Source organism: Xenopus tropicalis, chromosome 2 (assembly GCF_000004195.4).
Source record: "Xenopus tropicalis strain Nigerian chromosome 2, UCB_Xtro_10.0, whole genome shotgun sequence".
NCBI lineage: Eukaryota > Metazoa > Chordata > Amphibia > Anura > Pipidae > Xenopus > Xenopus tropicalis.
In genome coordinates this window covers 134,469,294-134,488,230 of record NC_030678.2, presented here as the reverse complement: position 1 = coordinate 134,488,230, position 18,937 = coordinate 134,469,294, and the positions used below count along the sequence as shown (strand labels likewise).

Sequence of the window (18,937 nt, the reverse complement as noted above, 5' to 3'; positions counted from 1 at the left end):
CTGCAAAATGACCTCCAGCAGGCCACAAATGTGCATGTGTCTGCTCAAACGGTCAGAAACAGACTCCATGAGGGTGGTATGAGGGCCCGACGTCCACAGGTGGGGGTTGTGCTTACAGCCCAACACCATGCAGGACGTTTGGCATTTGCCAGAGAACACCAAGATTATCAAAGTCACCACTGGTGCCCTGTGCTTTTCACAGATGAAAGCAGGTTCACACTGAGCAATTGAAAGACGTGACAGAGTCTGGAGATGCCGAGGAGAATGTTCTGCTGCCTGCAACATCCTCCAGCATGACCAGTTTGGCAGTGGGTCAGTAATGGTGTGGGGTGGCATTTCTTTGGGGGGGCCGCACAGCCCTCCAAGTGCTCACCAGAGGTAGCCTGACTGCCATTAGGTACCGAGATGAGATCCTCAGACCCCTTGTGAGACCATATACTGGTGCGGTTGGCCCTGGGCTCCTCCTAATGCAAGACAATGCTAGACCTCATGTGGCTGGAGTTTGTCAGCAGTTCCTGCAAGATGAAGGCATTGATGCTATGGACTGGCTCGCCCATTTCCCAGACCTGAATCCAATTGAGCACATCTGGGACATCATGTCTAGCTCCATCCATTGATGCCACGTTGCACCACAGACTGTCCAGGAGTTGGTGGATGCTTTAGTCCAGGTCTGGGAGGAGATCCCTCAGGAAACCATCCGCCACCTCATCAGGAGCATGCCCAGGCGTTGTAGGGAGGTCATACAGGCACGTGGAGGCCACACACACTACTGAGCCTCATTTTGACTTGTTTTATGGACATTACATCAAAGTTGGATCAGCCTGTAGTGTTTATTTCCACTTTAATTTTGAGTGTGACTACAAATCCAGACCTCCATGGGTTGATAAATTTGATTTCCATTGATGATTTTTGTGTGATTTTGTTGTCAGCACATTCAATTATGTAAGAAGCAAAGTATTTAATAAGAATATTTCATTCATTCAGATCTAGGATGTCTTATTTTTGTGTTCCCTTTATTTTTTTGAGCAGTGTAGTTTAGATAGCTGATCTCTTTGGGATATATCCACCCTACTACAATTTTTCCTATTATATCTTTTAAACGAGGGTTTTATTTTTCACGTTTTTTCATTGAACTGGATGAAAATAGCAAATCTTTGGTAGCCAATTTAAAATATTGTGTAAGCTTATTCCCTTTTTCCCCCTTTTTCCCTGTTATAATATAAGCAGGTACCAGAGGAAGGGGCGGAGCTCTCTCCTTAAACTACATTAACATCGCTACACATCTGCACCAAATATGAAAAAAATTAACTTTACATATTTCAGTCTGGAGTGTGGTTCGGAAAAAAAATTGCTGTGTTTTGTTACACGCCAACACTATGAATATTGAATCTGTACATGCACACATCCACCCACCCCCACACACATATATATATTTAGTAGAAATCAGGAGGAGGATAGTGGCATATGTACATATGCACCCAGACCCCCCCAGGACACCCACTGCGCACACACACTCTTACCAAACAGTGCACACTTGATGGCTCTGGTGGGCCCTAATGGTCCTCCGGCAGATACGCATGTGTCTGAGATTCATTCACAAAAACCAGCCAGGTGGCTGAGTACACCTAAGAGCACGAGCTAATGAACTCCATTTTATTCTGCCTTGCCTACAGCAAGCTTTACGATATCTGTTTCGGCACAGTGTCGTCTCAGCGCATTTCACAACAGGCTGCAATTTTATGCTTGCTTTGATATATGTAAAAAATATAATGCAAAAATGCATACTGATCTTACAAAGACACACCTGGATTGAAAAAAAAAAGCATATAAATTCAATATATGCATTAGGATAGCGACAACTGTGTGTATGTAAAGGCTCTAATAAAGCAAATATCTTAACAGCTTTTATGGGCTTCAGATCTGCTGCAAAGAAGAGCCAGTAAGGTACAGGGAAAATATACTCACTCTGTGACATACAATATTTGGTTAGCAGGTCAAAAACTGTAAAACTAAATAACAAGTTTCACTCATTTCTATTTCTTTGAACTGAAAGAGGCTGGAGGTTTTTGAAGTTGTAAATGGTACATCTGCAAATGAGAATATAAAATGTATTAAGTGACACTGCCTACATAATGTATTGGTTTAAATCTACCTGACAGATTAATCTGCAAAAGAAAATCCAAAGGTTAGCTTATTTCACTCTGAAACTGATAAAAGAGAACTCCCATTTGTTTGTAAATGCTTTACATCCCAGCTGCACGCTTAGAGACTCTAGAGCATGTTGTTACCTGAGCAACACCATACAACCTGTTTGTATTGTGCAGTGATTCTTGTAAATATGAAAGAGAGTAATACCTTGAAGTGTCTTGAGAGAGGTAGCAGCAACATTGTAATAGCAGACTGCAAATACACAATACATTAGAAGCTGTGTCAGGGTCCCTCTGCTCACTTTCTTCCAGGGAATGTGGGATGTAGGCAACTAAATAATATGTTTCCTTGTTTATGAACATCAGGTTTCTCGGTGCAACCTCACAATGAAGTTGAAACATACAAACAATATGACTAAGTTTAGACTTAGGTTATACATAAGTTGGTCTTTATGATTCTTAATACCCATATGAGACACCACAAACTGACTCTTTTTTTTTTTTTATTTACTTTTAGGAATGAGGTAAAGGTTTCAGAACTGGGTGTTTTAGCAAAGTACAAGAGTTTATTGAACAGAACCAGAAGGTTTAAAGAAAAACTGGGACAATATGCTAAGTTGCTTAGGGCTACTGTACTTTGGAGGGTGTACCAAAACTCTGTGCTATTAAACTATTAAACTACAATATAAGAAGCATGATGAGAGTAGGCATTACTTGCCTGCAATTAGATTAGAAAATCTCAACAGGCTGTGTCACACCAGTACATAAAATAGAAGAGAATAACTCAGACTTCTAAATGATATTTTAGCTGCTATTTTAATTATACAGGCCTGTTGTGAGTGTTTTCATACCAAGAAGGCTTCCTTTTGTACAGAACATCCTTTCTCTGAGCTTGTGGGCAGAGAATAGAACAAACGCTGAGCACCTTCAATATTCAGTACAGTTGCATGTAAAACCTGGGAGGGAGCTGTATTCCTAAGGACGAAGATGCACATGGTGATTAGTTGCTGCGCCTTTTTAAAAAGTTGTGCCAACTAATCCATGCAGCGAAAACCTGCACACAATTAGTCACACTTATATAGTACCCGGTGGCAGGAAGGTTGCCACGACTGACTAATTGCCCTATGTGTCTTCGTCCTTAGGGTGAAGATACACAGAGCTACTTATTAGCAGCTACTTGTCACGGCTACTAAACATCAGAAAATACCCAAAATACCCTGCCATAGACAATACTGAGAATTGCCTCTGCTAAAACACACATAGAGACAATCAGTAAATGATCACCAATGTCTATTTAGTAGACATGACAAGTAGCTGCTACTAGTAGCTCCTTGTGTCTTCCCTCTTAAACAGGATGCAGAGGGTGAACTGTGGGAAAATCTGTGAATGCCAAAACACCACATAAAAAGGACTTCTGTTTATGATTTAATTTGTACAGCATCAATGTACCCATTGTGGAAGCACAAGCCATCTCTGGGTACAAGAAACCCTATACTCTACACCTGGAATTGACCAGGGCTCTTTTTGTATACCCCCCTCCCCTAGAATTTTGGTGGCAATATTGTGTCCAATTTAAGTGAATGCCCATGCCTCACTCGCATGATAAGGATGTAACCTGCATGAGATTTAAAAATGAGTGCTTTGTGCCTATTGAAAAGACATGATATAAAAGATCCATTGTGTTTATTTTACATTACAATATGCCATCATACAGTTTTTTTGCAAGGATTCCTTCCACAAAATTTTTTATTGCTATCAAAAGGTTAGAACAAGAGGATATAACAAAATGTTTGCAAATGTACCTATATGTAGCCCGTGACACTTTGTGGCAGATTTATCAAAATGTGAGTTTAGATCTTAAAAAATAAAAACTCACCCACGTTCTATTCATTCCTATGGGATTTTTAGAAGTTTATCAAATGGTGAGTTTTAACTTTCACCAACTGATCTGCATTACAGACATTTTTTATTTACTATTTCCTGCTTTCTCAAAATCAGGGTCTGTGATGCAACTAATCTGAATTATATTTATAGAGAGAGGGCTCCAAATCAGTATAATGTAATATTGTAACCATAGAAACCTGCCACAATTGAGTTAAAAAGATAAGGTACAGCTGTGGACTAAACACAAAAAAAATGTTTTGTGAGCACATCATCACCCACCGAGAAGCAACTGACTGCATAACTTGAATGCCTCCGACACAAATGTCAATTGCTGCTGTTATTCGCTCACATGAAGAAATTCAGCATCAAGCAACGATCTGACATTCCACAGGAGCTGGATTTAGTCTACAGCGCAGAAGCCAAAAATAAACTCAGCAGTTCTCATAAGAAAGCCAGGCTGAAATGTTCCATGGGGCACCTTATGGCTAATGAAAGGGAATGGGCCCACATGCAGGGGAGCACTCTCTGCATCCACTTTCCTTCTGACCACAAAGTAGTTATTTCTCATGGGCTACATGATTTAAGGAGTGTGTAATTATTCTACACATCACCCTCTCCTGTCATTTATCATCTTTAGTTTCAGAAAATGACATGCGTTGTAATAACCAAGTGTCATTTTCATTTGGTTCCAAACCCTTCCAAAAAATCTGAGCCCTGCAAATTCATAGCAGAAGAGAAAGTCAATTAAACATTAGTAGTCAATATGATAATAAGTAAGAATAAGAAAAATTCTCAGAGCCAAGAGCTATGTTTCTGCATGACAAGATTTTAACCCTAACATTACCTTCTCCCTGTTTGTCTGCTGTACTTATGCTGGTTTGAGTGTGCCCAGCAGTTCTGATGCCAGCATCTCAATTTGTGGCTTAAAGGAAAATAAGAAAATGTTACTGTGCTTGTTTGGCTAATTAAAATAAAGAGACGATTAAGGATTATTCCATTTCAAATTACTGCCTGCTAGCAAATGGAGTTTGTAAATGAGTTCTTTCTATTTATCTTTTAGTAGTGTAAATTTGCTGCCAGCAATCTCTGCATGCGAATAGATCACTCTGTTTTTTATGAATTAAGCTAGACTACTACAGTAAATACACGAGTCATTAATTAATTCAAAATTGATGCTGTTCATCTGAAGCTGTAAGCAAAACCACAATACAAGCATTCACATTAACATTATATTAGAGGGGAGGAATAATCATGACTTCATACAGATAGCAAAACAAGGCACAGCTTGACATTCTTATTACTTATAACAGCTACGCACAAAGGGAGTTCCTGGGAATAAAAAACAACCTGTGCATTTCTGCTCTAAGATCTACCAAGGATATATGTATAAGCAGGGGCAGCACAATTCAGATTTAATTAGTTAGGGGTGAACTATAAAAACTTTTAAGAAAAAATGCATTTGGTTGTTTTTATTTTCTTACATTTAAAAAAAAAACAAAATATAAATTCAATGAATAAAATAGTTTTTTTGCTGAGATATCAGGTGAACCCTTAGACTTTTAGTGCCATTCATTTTCCTATGAACCAACTATACAGAGGGGGCACTATAACTTGAGAACCAGTGCCACAGATTTTATCTGTGGCATATAAAGCGTTAAACACCTAAATCATAAACCAGACACACAAACAATTTATCTCAGAATACACCATAACTAACCATGCAAAGCATCCATGTATCTGTAATGGGTTTCTTTCTATAGTTCTTACAGTGGCTGGAGGGTAGCAGACACATAGTATGCTAGTATGCTAAGTCTGTAGCATTAATACCGGGGCAGGAAGCAGACAAGCACTGATCTCAGAAATGAATGTTACCATAGAAGGTTACATCTCAGTCCCACTGATGTTACTGTGATGCAGAGAAAACACTGCAGTCAGGGAGATCATTTAGTACATTCCCAAATTCATAATGTCTGCACTAGCCTGATATCCTAAATAAGGACAACTAATCAAATCAATAGCATTCACACCAGAGCCAGACCAAGAGATACTGGTACCCATGGGTAATGTCAGAAGAAGCCCACAGTGCCTACGTCAGGTAAGGTACAAGGAGTGAAGCAAGCCACTCATACCACCAGGTTTGGGTTGGGCAGCTGGCCCCAAAACAACTAGATGAGGCCTCAAAGCAAATACTACTGGGCCTGGTGCCCCCACTTACTGTGAAAGCCTATATCCACATGGAGGTCATTTATCAGCACTGGGCAAGTTTGCCCATGGGCAGTAACCTATGGCAACCAATGAATTTGTTGCATTTATTGTTCTACCTGCATCTAGTTGAAAAGCAAATTACTGATTGGTTGCTATTGGTTACTGCCCATTAGCAAATTTGCCCAGTGTTAATAAATGAGCCAAAACTGTGTTAAAGGTCTCCCCAGTACTTGCCCCCTGCCAGATGCTCACAAATTCACTCACCCATATCTTCCTACTCTCTTCTTTGGAACTGTGCCTCTTCACCTGCCTACCCCTATTTACAGCCCTGTCAGAAAGGCACAAAAATCACTATTAAGTAGGGCACCAGTTTCCTTGACTGAACACCATTTGGATACTAGAGTTAACTTACCTGACAAGAACTCCTGTAATATCCATGAGCCCATGATATCTGCAGACACCACCATTGCCACCTGGCATTAAACACATATCATCTATTCTGCATGCTAAAATTCCCTTTTGTCAAATACATTTTTTCCATAACTGCATATCAATGCAAATGAATATTGGCACATTACAAACTGACTAACAAAATCACAACAATGAAGGCACAAAAGATATGAGCATGTCCCAATATGTGGCACTGGAAATTTTTTGGCATTGTGACATTTTTGTAAATGACCTTCACATTCAATAGGTCATACTGGATCTTTGTGCATTGTGGGGAGATTAGTCGCCCATGAGAACAGAGATTTGTCGCGGCGCAACTAATCTCCCCGTGTACCCCTGCCCTAAATATGGCTTTTTGCTGTACCTTAACTTGAAAAACAAAGTAGCGCAGCAGGGTTGGGGCATCAGGCCTGGTACCTCTCTGCAGTCTTTCGAAAGAAGAATGCACAGATAAAGCCAATCTGGAACTGATTTAACTGCATATGCATCGGCAATAAACTTTACATTTTCCTCCCTTTGATGTTTCAGACAAGCGGCCCAGTAGTAGGCAGGTGCATACTCTAAATTGTTACACTGTACTGCATTAGATGATACATTTCTCATGTCAGCAATTAATGAATCAATTTTAACATAACTTTAATACAGTTCAGTAGAAGTACGCTCAGTAGAAACTGACATTATGAAATGTATTAACAAATGTATCAAATCAAATTAACAGTTTAAAGTCAGGGGAACGCCCCCAGGCTGGGCTTTAGAAGTTAAAAAACTTTACACTTTAAAGGATAAGGAAAGGCTAAGTCACTTGGGGGTGCCAAAATCTTAGGCACCCCCAAGTGACTTTATTCGCTTACAGCACCAGCCCGGGGTAGCTGCAGGATTCCTCCTTCCGTCTTCAGTCGCGAACTTTAAGTCGGCTTTTCACTCTACTGCCTAACATTTTGGCACCCCCAAGTGACTTAGCCTTTCCTTGTCCTTTAAAGGGTATCTAAACACAAAAATATGAACTCATATAAACTTGTTTAGGCTGGAAACTTATTAGTTATTGTTTAACTAAACGCCAGAAACCCATCCCAGAGGGTGTTTAGCCCTTAATGCTAAACTCCACCAAGTGCTTTTGATCAGATATTGTGGGTCAGACTTTGGGCCAGATTCACGTGAGATAATTTTTTCTGAATTAAATTGCATGTCAAATTGAATCTCGCTCTCCCCCCAAAGTTTTTTCTCCTCAAATTTAATCTCATCCATGACTTTCACATTATAGACCATTTAGTTAGCACGCCGAACAGCCATAGTATCTAAAACTTCAGTCTTTATTCATTTCCTTAAAAACATTGTGCCTGACGCGTTTTGTGCGCATGGGCACTTAATCATAGGCATGCCTAACTAGAAGGCTGTATTTCGTTTGAATTGGATTGCTCCCTTAGGCTACGGGTTCGGGGCCTAAGCACCCGGACCATACATCGGCTTTGGTGAGAATTGATTGATTTACTTATCTTTATTGAGACTGTGTATTCAACGGTGGCGGGCCCGGGGTTTGTACACCCGGGCCAATTAATCATTTGGGTATGGTTAACCTATATATTTGATTCTGTATATCTCAGCGCTGCCTTGTCATTTAATAACTAATTTACTAGTTTTGCTTTTGGGGATTTATTTTTTTGGTTTGTTATTATTATAGACCATGCTATAACTTTTTCTCACTAAACTGAATCTGGCCCAATGTTGGATCAGATAGAGGGCCAGATTCAATTCTGTGAGAAATTATTCTGTGAGGTTTATCACCTAATTGAATCTGGCCCATAATGTGGTTTAAACACATTTACTGAGAAAACAATCATATTTCTTACTCCAATTTCAGTTTATTCCACAGACTATGATGGTACAAGGCTGATATTACTAAATCTTGCTGAGAGATAATCAAAACCACACCTTACAATTGCCTTAAACCTACAGCTGTTTAATTCCCTGTAATTATATTGCTTCTAGCTCTAACAACAGCTACATATATACGCATTTTGCTACAGCCCTAATAATGGGAGACAAACAGAATCACTCCTAAATAGAAAATAAGTATAGACTCCGCCCCAAAGTCCTGTTAAATGATCTCTAAAAAAAAGAGTTTGATTTTGGCTTGGGCATTATCTGCAAGGAGTTTGTATGTTCTCCCTTTGCCTACATGAGTTTCCCCCAGGTTATTTGGTGTCCTCGCTCACTGCAAAAACATACAGGCAGGTTAATTGGCTCCTGATAAAACTGGTCTTATTGCAAGTAAATGTGATAGGGCTTAGGCTTAGATTGTAAGCTCCACTGGGGCATGAAATCACTTATAATCTCTGTAAAGCACTGTGAAAATGTGCCAGCGCTAAATTAATACCAAGCAATAAAATTTAAAAAAATCAAATAATTTTTATCTGTTCCCATGTTGTGGCTGTTTTGTGAATTTAGTGGCTATTTTGACAGGAAAAGAAACAGCTTTGCTCACACGCCAGGACCATCCACAGGAGTCAGTTAAAATCCAATTTTATTTGTTCATTTAAAAGAACAGAGAGCCTAATGCATTTCGTGCGCAAGCGCACTTAATCATAGGCATGAGTGAAATACAAATGTATAACTTTATATACAGTAGCAATGCATTTAATGTCATCACAAAATGTCTATTCTATAGGAACAGACATAGGCACTTCAGAACAGGGTAAGCCTATACATCTAACCTGTCTGAACAGGGAAGAGGTAAGGCAACAGGCTGCAATTAATATACCCGGTACCTGATTCAAATCCAGCAGAGGAATGGACAGGAGAATGATTCCTTACACTAGGTCCTGACTTGTGTTGTGTTGTAGAGTGTTTGTAACTGTGACCCAATTTGGTGGATATTTTGGCAGGAGAACACAGTAGTTAACTGACCGCAGTTATCTCTATGATGATGGAATGGGAGCGTGTGTTAATGCTGGATGCAGACGTTAAAGTTTTTATCTATGTTTGGCATTTAAGGGCCTTCCATGGGTACAGTGCCCATAAAGATGACTGGAGTCAGGTGACCTCTGTTTTCCCTAGTACAAAATAGCCACCAAAGAGGAGCACAAACACTCTAAGTCAGGGCCTAGTGCAAGGAATCTTTCTCCTGACCGTTCCTCTGCTGGGTTTGAATCACATACCGGGTATATTGCAGCCTGTTGCTTTACCTCTTCCCTTTTCAGGCAGGTTAGATGTATAGGCTTACCCGGTTCTGAAGTGCCTATGTCTATTCCTAGTGTTGCCAATCCTTGTTGAACTACTAGCAGAGAGTCCTTAATTACACCCTGAACTGGCTTCTTACCTTGCCAGTTCCTAGGTCTCTGTACCTGCTGGTCACCCTTCTGGGTAGACACCCATACCTTATACCTGTTCCTGATTGCTGGGTAAGCACCCTGACCATACCTGTTCCTGATTTTTGTTCCTGTTTCTGAACCTGTTTACTTTAATTCTGCTTTGTATTTTTGCCTGTCGCTGGACTTTGGTCACTGTTGAATTATTCTTGCCAAGCCAGTAAGCCTGCTTACTTTTATCATCCTGCCTGTTCCTGTGCTTTTGATCAACACTATTTTATTTGCTTAATTTCTGCTTAATAAACTGTTTTGTGTGCAAGCATCCTTCCAGTCTCTTTGCTAGACTGTACCACCTGCTTTAAGCCACTGGGAGCAACATCCAACATGTGGCTTGTGAGCCACAGGTTGTGGATCACTGCTTTAAACACTAGCCCAGTGACCCATGTGACCCTTTATGGCCCCCAGGTGGTCATTCACTATTTGGGGTTAGGTCCACTGTGCGTGACACCTAGTTTGTAAACTATAATGAGCCAGGCCCTTTGTACAACATGAAATCATAATTTGGAAATATATAATAATACGGCAGCTACTTCAGTTTAGCTAGGTTTCAGAAACAATAATCTATTCTATAAACCACAGCAAGTATACTCAGTAGCCTAAACAAGGATTTAAAATATCCCAGAAAGAGGTTGCAGAGCTCTTGAGGCATAATGCCCATGTCCTTTGCTCACACTGATTTATTATCCTTTCTATAATGCTTATCTTGCCTATCAACTGATATTTGTTACAACATAAAGATTTCATCAAACATATTACGGCTGATTTGTACATGGATGCTAAATTGCTAAAGTGCAGTTACCAGTGGCAACCAAATAACAATTCATTTGTATTAGTCTCTTACAAGCTGTAAAATGAAAGCAAAGACCTGATTGATTTGGTGCTATTTACAAACACTGGTGCTAAATTAAACAAGTGCAGTTGCCAAGAGCAACAATCAGGGGTTTGCTTTCATTTTCTATTGCGACTATTCAAAACTAATTGCTGATTGTTTGCTATAGATGACTGCACTTGCGTGGCTTAGCACCTATGCACATAATATCCCTTGTCCTTTCACATACAACTGTAAATAAATGGCTGCAGATTGTTGACAGCACAGAGTGATGATGTGAAAGGTAGTTCAACAGCTGCAGTAGGATGCAGAGAGATTTGTTCAGTGGCTACAGCAGGATGCTATGAGAGCTAGTGTAGGCAGTACAGTGAGATGTAGTTCAGTGGCTGCAGAGAGATGCCATGTGACTCAAAGAATACAACAGCCTAGACCAAGTAGGGCTTCAGTATACAAAACAAAATAAATGTAAAAAAAAATGAAAATGGTAGCTTGCTCAGTGTAACTGATGGAATCAAGGGGATATAACAAAGGAGTTGCAAATTCACAGCAGTACCATTTCTTGAGGCAGTCACTGTACACAGCATACAGATAGCAAAGGGTAAGAATACATTTGGAACTGATTGTACAGCATGAATGCAGTAAAGACGTTTAAATATTATGCTGTAGAACAGGGGTCCCCAACCTTTTTAACCCGAGAGCCACGTACAAATGTAATCAGAGTTGGGGAGCAAGTGAAAAAAAGTTCCTGGTGTGACAAAAAAGGGCTGTGATTGGCTATTTGGTAGTCCCTATATGGACTGGCAGCCTACAGAAGGTTTTCTTTGCCAGTACACATAGTCTTTATGCTTCCAAAACTTGCCTCCAAGTCAAGAATTAAAAAATAAGCACCTACTTTGAGACATTGGGAGCAACATCCAAGGGGTTGGAGCAACATGGTGCTCACGAGCCACTGGCTGTAGAATTTTAAAGTGTCAGGACAGTGAGTTCTATCGTTATGGCTATTCATAAAGGTAAGCTGGAATCAAAGAGAATAATGTTGTCAGTACTAGATTAGCATGAATACTAAGCTGTGGCACTGTTACAGGTGTATATGTAACTGCACTGGAACCATATCTAAGCTACTATATCAGTACTGGCACATGGTATACCAAGGCCCACACATACAAATAAAGCACCATCTGTATGTAATTGAAAGCAAGTGACAAGCTAATAACTATTACAGTATGCATTATTCTATGGTAAACACTCCTACAAACTGCAAGTTTCATTGATGAAAATATTGTCTTAGCTATTGTCTCACTGACATTTTGCTTCTTGGCTTAGAAATCAGTGCAATGCGCATCCCCTTAATGTCTCTGCAATATTAGTATTCTGCCCTTCCACATGGAATGAAAGAATTAATCAGGCGACGCCCACAACCCTGTTCTAGAAAGATGTTCATTGCTTGACTTGGAAGAAGATCAAAAGCTGTGAAAATCTCACAGCTCAACAACTTCTATTTCCCACTGACTATGAAGTGATTTTCAACCAAACCACACAAAAACATGTACAGTCATTATACTGGATTATTTGTCTTAGCATAATGCAGTTCAGGAGTAACAAACACAGTTTACAGATATCAGCACTGTCACTCATTCCAGGTATAAAAATCTACAAAAAATTGTGGATTCAAGCATCTTTTGGCAACAAGGATGCTGGGAGTTGATCATAAAAATCATATATCATTTAAATATGAGAAACTGGTGTTTGATTGAAAACAAAATCCCTTTTAAGAGACAGCATCTATGCAGTCTATAATCTATTATAATGCAATTTACATCTGTCTGTACAGGCACAACAAAAACATTTGCTCTCTATGGCTGGATTAAGAACACTGCATCAGAGTTTGGTTCACATGCCCCCCAGCACTTAACTGCAGCAATCGTGGCCAACACTAAGGTTGAAACACAACAGGTGATGTTCTGGTTATGTTTAATGCTTCTAGAAAAGTAGTAAACTCCCCCAGAATCCTTTGCTTGGCATTAACAGAATGCAGAGACATCAACCAGCTCCATCTCATGAGGGAGATAATGATCCACTCCAGGCAGTGTCAGACTGGGGTGTCAGAGGTTTCAACCGGGGCTGCTGCCTGGGGACCCCCCCACCTCAGTCTGTGCACCGCATACTGCACCCTACAAAGCTAGGCCTGAAAAAGCCAGGACTGGATCCTTATCTTTCTCATGACATGGGGTTGATTGATATCTCTGAGAATGCCATGGTGCCATTGCTTTCTGATGACCATTTTTGGGCAATAATTATAAGGGTGATAGGCAGGACTATGATATTTGTCAGCTTAAAGGAGAAGGAAAGGCAAAAATGTTAAGCACCCCCAAGTGACTTTAATTGCCTACCTCGTACCCCGGGCTGGTGCCCCTGTTAGGAGAAAACAGCACCTGGTACCTGGAGCGATGCGCTTCCTCCTTCCGGCTTCGTTTCGCTGCGACTACACAATAGGCACATGCGCAGTAGAGTGAAAAGCCAACTTCTCTGTTAAAGTTCGGCTTTTCACTCTACTGCGCATGCGCGCGCTCGCAAAGCAGGAAGAAGGAAGCGCTGCAGGTACCCCGGGCTGGTGCTGTTCTCTCCAAGCAGGGGCACCAGCCCGGGGTAAAAGGTAGGCGATTCAAGTCACTTGGGGGTGCCTAACATTTTGTCACCCCCAAGTGACTTTGCCTTCCCTTCTCCTTTAAAAGTAAAACAGTACCTTGTACTGATCCCAACTAAGTAATCCTTACTGGAGGAAAACCAATCCTATTGGGTTTAAATAATGTTTTAATAATTTTTAGTAGACAAAGTATGGAGATCCAAATTATGGAAAGACCCCTTATATGATGTCCTGAACATTTTTGATAATAGGTCCCGGGCTCATAAAATCTCTATTAAAAAGGCATTAGATAAGAATCTGTTATCCACAAGAGGCATGCTCATTCTGTTTCCTCAAGCTTCAGCATTTGCAGAACATTGCCTAATGGGGCCAGGGAGCCTTTTATGAATCTTATTTTTAGGTCCAGTTGTTATATGTAGGACTAGTTTAATAAACTTTCCTGTTATGTTGATTTAGTGCTTAATGGAAACTCTTAATGGAATGTTAACAGCTTTTCAGAGCTTTCATATAGTTGTTTAGTTGTACACACGTAGTCTAAGCTTAGACTTTCCAAGTAGTTCCCAATTACTAGGCTATAAAACAAAATGTGGCATAACTCTAATTATCTTGCCCAAGTCAGAGGAATCAAGCTCAGAGTTCAGTCTCTTACTCAGTAAGAGCCACTCCTCCTTAATTACATGATGGCCCACAGCGTGTGACTGCTTTTTTTTATAAAAATGGGAAAGAAACCCTGAAGGAATACTACTCTGTCAAAATACACTCTGCATAGAGTAACTTAAAGGGGACCTGTCACCCTAAGAATTAATTGCAAATGTATTTCTATCATGTTAGTTTAGCAAAATGAACTTCACTTACACTATACAAATAATATTACACAATCACAGAAAGCAGGCAGGCACTATTTTGTGTACCCTGTTAGTATGGCAAGCTTTGCATCATGCCAAAATCTTGTTTATGTGATAGAATGGAGATGCCCATACTCATGCACTTGTTACACAATTAGATGGTGAGGAGGTAGAGGGAATGTGAGAATTGCAGTGACATCTAGGAAGTGCTGAATGGAAAGCTAAAGTTATTGTCTGTCCCGCCTCTATGCCTAAGGCAGGAATCCCCAACCTTTTATACCTGTGAGCCACATTCAAATAGAAAAAGTGTTGGGGAACAACACAAGCATAAAAAAGGTTCCAGGGGGTAGCAATAAAAGCTACAGTTGGCTAATTGGTAGCCCCTATGTGGACTGGCAGCCCACAGAAGGCTCTGTTTGGCTTTACACTTGTCTCCTAACCAGAAATTCAAAAATAAGTCCCTACTTTGAGGCCACTGGGAGCAACATCCAAGGGCATAGAGGTGGGGCAGGCAATATATAATTTACAGCTGGGATTTTTAATGTGTTAATTAATGTTTAATTTGAACAGGGCTTTTATTATATAGCTTTGTATATTTGGGTGACAGGCCCCCTTTAAATACAAGTGTTCTAAAGAAGACTGCTGTGTATGTTCTGAGTATACTTGTGGTTTTTAACATGCCACATGTAATAATAAATGTAGGGAGGTGTCACTTATCACTTTTATAAATAAGTAAATATGTATTCAGATACAATTTCAACACAGGATGTGCTCTACATAGTTTTTTGTGAGCTGCACTGGATTCAGTACAGACAGTAAATTTTTTGTGCATAAGAAAGTTACAGATACACAAAGGCACTCCTCCCAGTCTCAGTGTTGTAGATGTCTTATTAGTTCAAGCCCCCTTGGAGGTCTATCCCTTTGTCACAACCACTGTTAGCTCATAAGAAGGTTACAGGTAAAAAGAAATATAAGTATATTATCAGTCATTCAGCCTTAGTTCTGAGAAATATGTTTTACCCCTAATCTCAACATAGCTGACCTTAAAACTGGGCTTTCACAAATATCTAAAAGAAAATATGCATTTTTTCCATATCTTATGATATCTGATCACCCCTCCCAATGCTCCAAGCATTTCCAGAGAACTAGCCCCACAGTTTGGAAAGCACTGTCTTATGGGAACCAGCCCCACAGTTTGGGAATCACTAAAGATAGCAGCCCAATGGATTTTCTGAGTAGATATATGTTATTGTTGTGATGATGTGCCTAAACTTTACAGGATTGAAAATAAACTAGGATGTTAGAAAAACAGATATTAAGAATGCAAAGGTTCTATTGCTTGTCTATTGTTGGCTTTAAGGCAGACATAGTTTCATAATGACAACAGTGAGGAACTTATCTAATGTGGAGAATATGCAATCCTTTGGAAAGCCCCTTGCATTCCTGCCCAGGTAAGAGCTTTCATTTTACATGTGCATCATTATAAGGTTCTATTCATCACTACGCAACAGCAGTTTACTCAGTTATTTGTTGCCAGTACATGAAACAATAAGTGACACTCTGTAGGAAGTTAACATGTGACATAAGGGAAAAGTCATTTTCAGGCAGCTCAAGGCGGAAACAGGGCAAAATCACACAATGGGACTATTCTGTCACCACAAACAGAACTGTAATGTTAGTACTTTTTAGGGGAAGTCACTCCAGTCTTTTCTGTCTGAAAACTTTACTGAGTAGCTGAGTAGTTATATATATCATTTTATATACAGTAATAACATGAAAAACAAAGCGGACTGGTACCATCTCCTATGAACTGATTTATTGGAACTCTTTGGATTGATAGTTTTCACTTGTGTGACACTGTGTCTTAGCTGTACTGTCCTACACGCTGACCTCTAATCTTTGGCATTCTTCTAGATACACAGGAACACACAACCTCTAGAACAGATCATCTGGCTGAGCATATCACTTGTTTCCACCACAGCACAGGATCTTACCCATACAAACCCAGATCACTAGTTGCTGCACAGGATCCTGCTGGTGTTTGCATACTTGAAATGAAAGCTTTTTGTCTGCTGCAAATATTATCTGTTTGTTACAAAGACTTACAAGACTCATTAGAAAGCAATCTACATGCAAGCTGCAGCTTGCCTTCCATTCTGCCATGCCTCATACATATAGATTAGGAGCAATGCAGTGTGTGGACTTTATATACTTCAAGCTTTAAATGGATAGTCTGGCATATCATGTAAGCGGCTCAGCAGCTCAACCCAAAAATGAAAGGAAAATCAACCATGGCACTCAACTATAGATGAACTATTTATTTCAGATTAACATCACATTGAGGGTCAGGTAATGCAGCATCACCAAGGCCTTTCTTCCTATAAATATTTTAAAAATATTGCTAAAATCAGCAGAATGATTATGTACATGCCCATTGCATATCACTGCTACAATTTACAATAAAAAACAGAATTACTCCTGGTCTACTAACATTTCCAATTTTCATGATTAAATGGGGCATGTGTCAGTGATACAGCTGCTTTATGCTAATAAATAATTGCCCTCCAGTACTGTCACTGGACAAACCCAACTCACTGCACTTTGTACTGCCTGCACCTACAGCCCATAATAATAAGTGACAGTTTGGGGGGGGGGCATTTACTTTGCATAAACAGATCTAGTGTAAACACAGACACAGTCTAGCAACCCAATTACAAAACTACCTGACTGGAGTACTGTCTAGAGAAAAAAAGGACAGCATTAGCAGTTCTGATACCAAACTGAAACCAATGAAGCAAGCAGCATGACTAATTACTGACAAGCCTGTATAGTAAGCATAGTGTCCATTGTGAAGGCATGGTCTGGAAATCCCCCCAACCTGGCTTTGTAATACTGTTCCCCTTAATCACAGAAGTAGAAACCAACTCTGCATTACATTCCATTGACAGTGCAACAATGGCTGGCGTTTAAGGACACTGCAAAGTTGATGCTGCTCCTGTGTCCCATGCTAATGGCTGTAGGTGGGGAGCCTACATACTCAGTACCAATTGCTCCAGTTAGGGTAGGGCAGACATGGCATTTGCCCAAGAGCCCTAGAAGAGGAGGATTCATTTAAAATAAAATCTAATAATGAATGAACATAATGAATAATTACCAGCTGACAGTTTGAGTGTATACATGGGTGATGTCCATTCTAGCCCCCCCCCCCCCCCCCAGGCTGTCTGTGGGATTCTGCAGATGGAGAGGTGCCGCAGGCTGATGTATATATCCCCCCATATATATGTATATATCCTGCATTACCTGGGGCACCTCTCCTCTAACTCCAGTCCGGAATGGCACTAGTGCCCGCCATACACACGCCAAGGTTGCCCTGCCAGCATCGCCTTACCTGCCCGCACAGTGTCCGACAGGTCTGGGCTCCCTGAAGTTCGGGGAAATTCCTTGAGCTTCCTGGCACTGACATTCAGCACCCCCGAGCTGGCAGCCTCCTCCAAGGCTCGTTCCAGTCCCCGGTTGACCGGCAGCTTGAGGCTGAAGTTAGTGACCCCCCCGGCAGCGCTGTGCTGGAGCTGGGCTGGGAGCAGAGCACTGCCTGAGAGGGCACAGAAAGCCTGACACTCGCTTCCCAGCGTCGCCATCTTCCCTCCCGGTTGTTCCAGAGCCCTGTGCCTGGATTGTCTGCCCAGTGCGTTACACAGCGGAGCAAGTGGCTTCAGGCGGCTGCAACAGCTGCAACAGCAGCAGCAACTCGCTCTTTCCTGTAGGTTTCCTGCCTCTGGGAGTGAGAAGGCTCAGGGCGCATGTCCTTCCCCTGCTCTGTATCCTGCCTGCAGCCAGCACAAAGGTACCAGCAATTCTTCCTCACAAGCCTGTTTCCTGCCAGGGAAAACTTCACACGCTCGCAGGAGAGTCCTTAAAAGTTGCCATGAAAGCCTGTCCCTGATTGGTCTTATTAGACAGCTCCTTGCCGGCCGCACAGTAGCGAAGGCATTTCCTGCGCTCGGTTCCTTTATGGGTTAAGGTGGAATTGATTTGTCGCTGGGAGGAACATGCTGGGGTTTTGGGACCCAGTATTCCTTTGACTGCAGGTCAGCTGTTCCACCTGCAAAACCGACTAATAAATGTATCATTTCCAAGGGATGTTTTCCTCAGGGATTATAAACGTTACATTGTATTTATATAGCCCATACCAATCCAGGCCAGGGGGAGCTGTAGAAAACGAAAATGATATTATACACTGAACTAAGGCAACTGGATTTAGGCTTGGCTGCCATTTTACTTGCATGGTAACAATTACTGATCCAGGCATTACCCACCTCATTATATATATATCATTCAAATGTGAGTATATATTCCTATAAATAATATGATAGGTGCTAAGGATGATTCAGACCACAGAACTATAAATTATTAAAAGGGTAAAGTTCTATTTTGAGACTGTGCAATTGGTTTTCATCCTTCGGTTTAGAATTTTGACAGCTATCTGGTTGCTAGGGTCCAATTTACCCTAGCAATGAGGCAGTGGTTTGAAAAGAGAGACAAGAATATGAATAGAGGGGCCAGTGACC

At 40.8% G+C, this 18,937-nt stretch overlaps 1 protein-coding gene across 4 annotated transcripts in view; it reads right to left on the bottom strand.

Annotated features, from left to right (window-relative positions):
* lrch1 (leucine-rich repeats and calponin homology (CH) domain containing 1) overlaps positions 1-18,448 on the bottom strand; it is a 100,429-nt gene extending 81,981 nt beyond the window's left edge. The window contains exon 1 of one of the 4 annotated variants that reach the window (XM_031897139.1): positions 17,758-18,448. In XM_031897139.1, the coding sequence (XP_031752999.1) occupies positions 17,758-18,007 (250 nt within the window). In that variant the 5' untranslated portion in view covers positions 18,008-18,448. The remainder of the gene's footprint in view (positions 1-17,757) is intronic. The other 3 variants (XM_031897138.1, XM_002935112.5, XM_031897140.1) reach the window with 3 other exon arrangements.
* Positions 18,449-18,937: the final 489 nt, after the last annotated feature.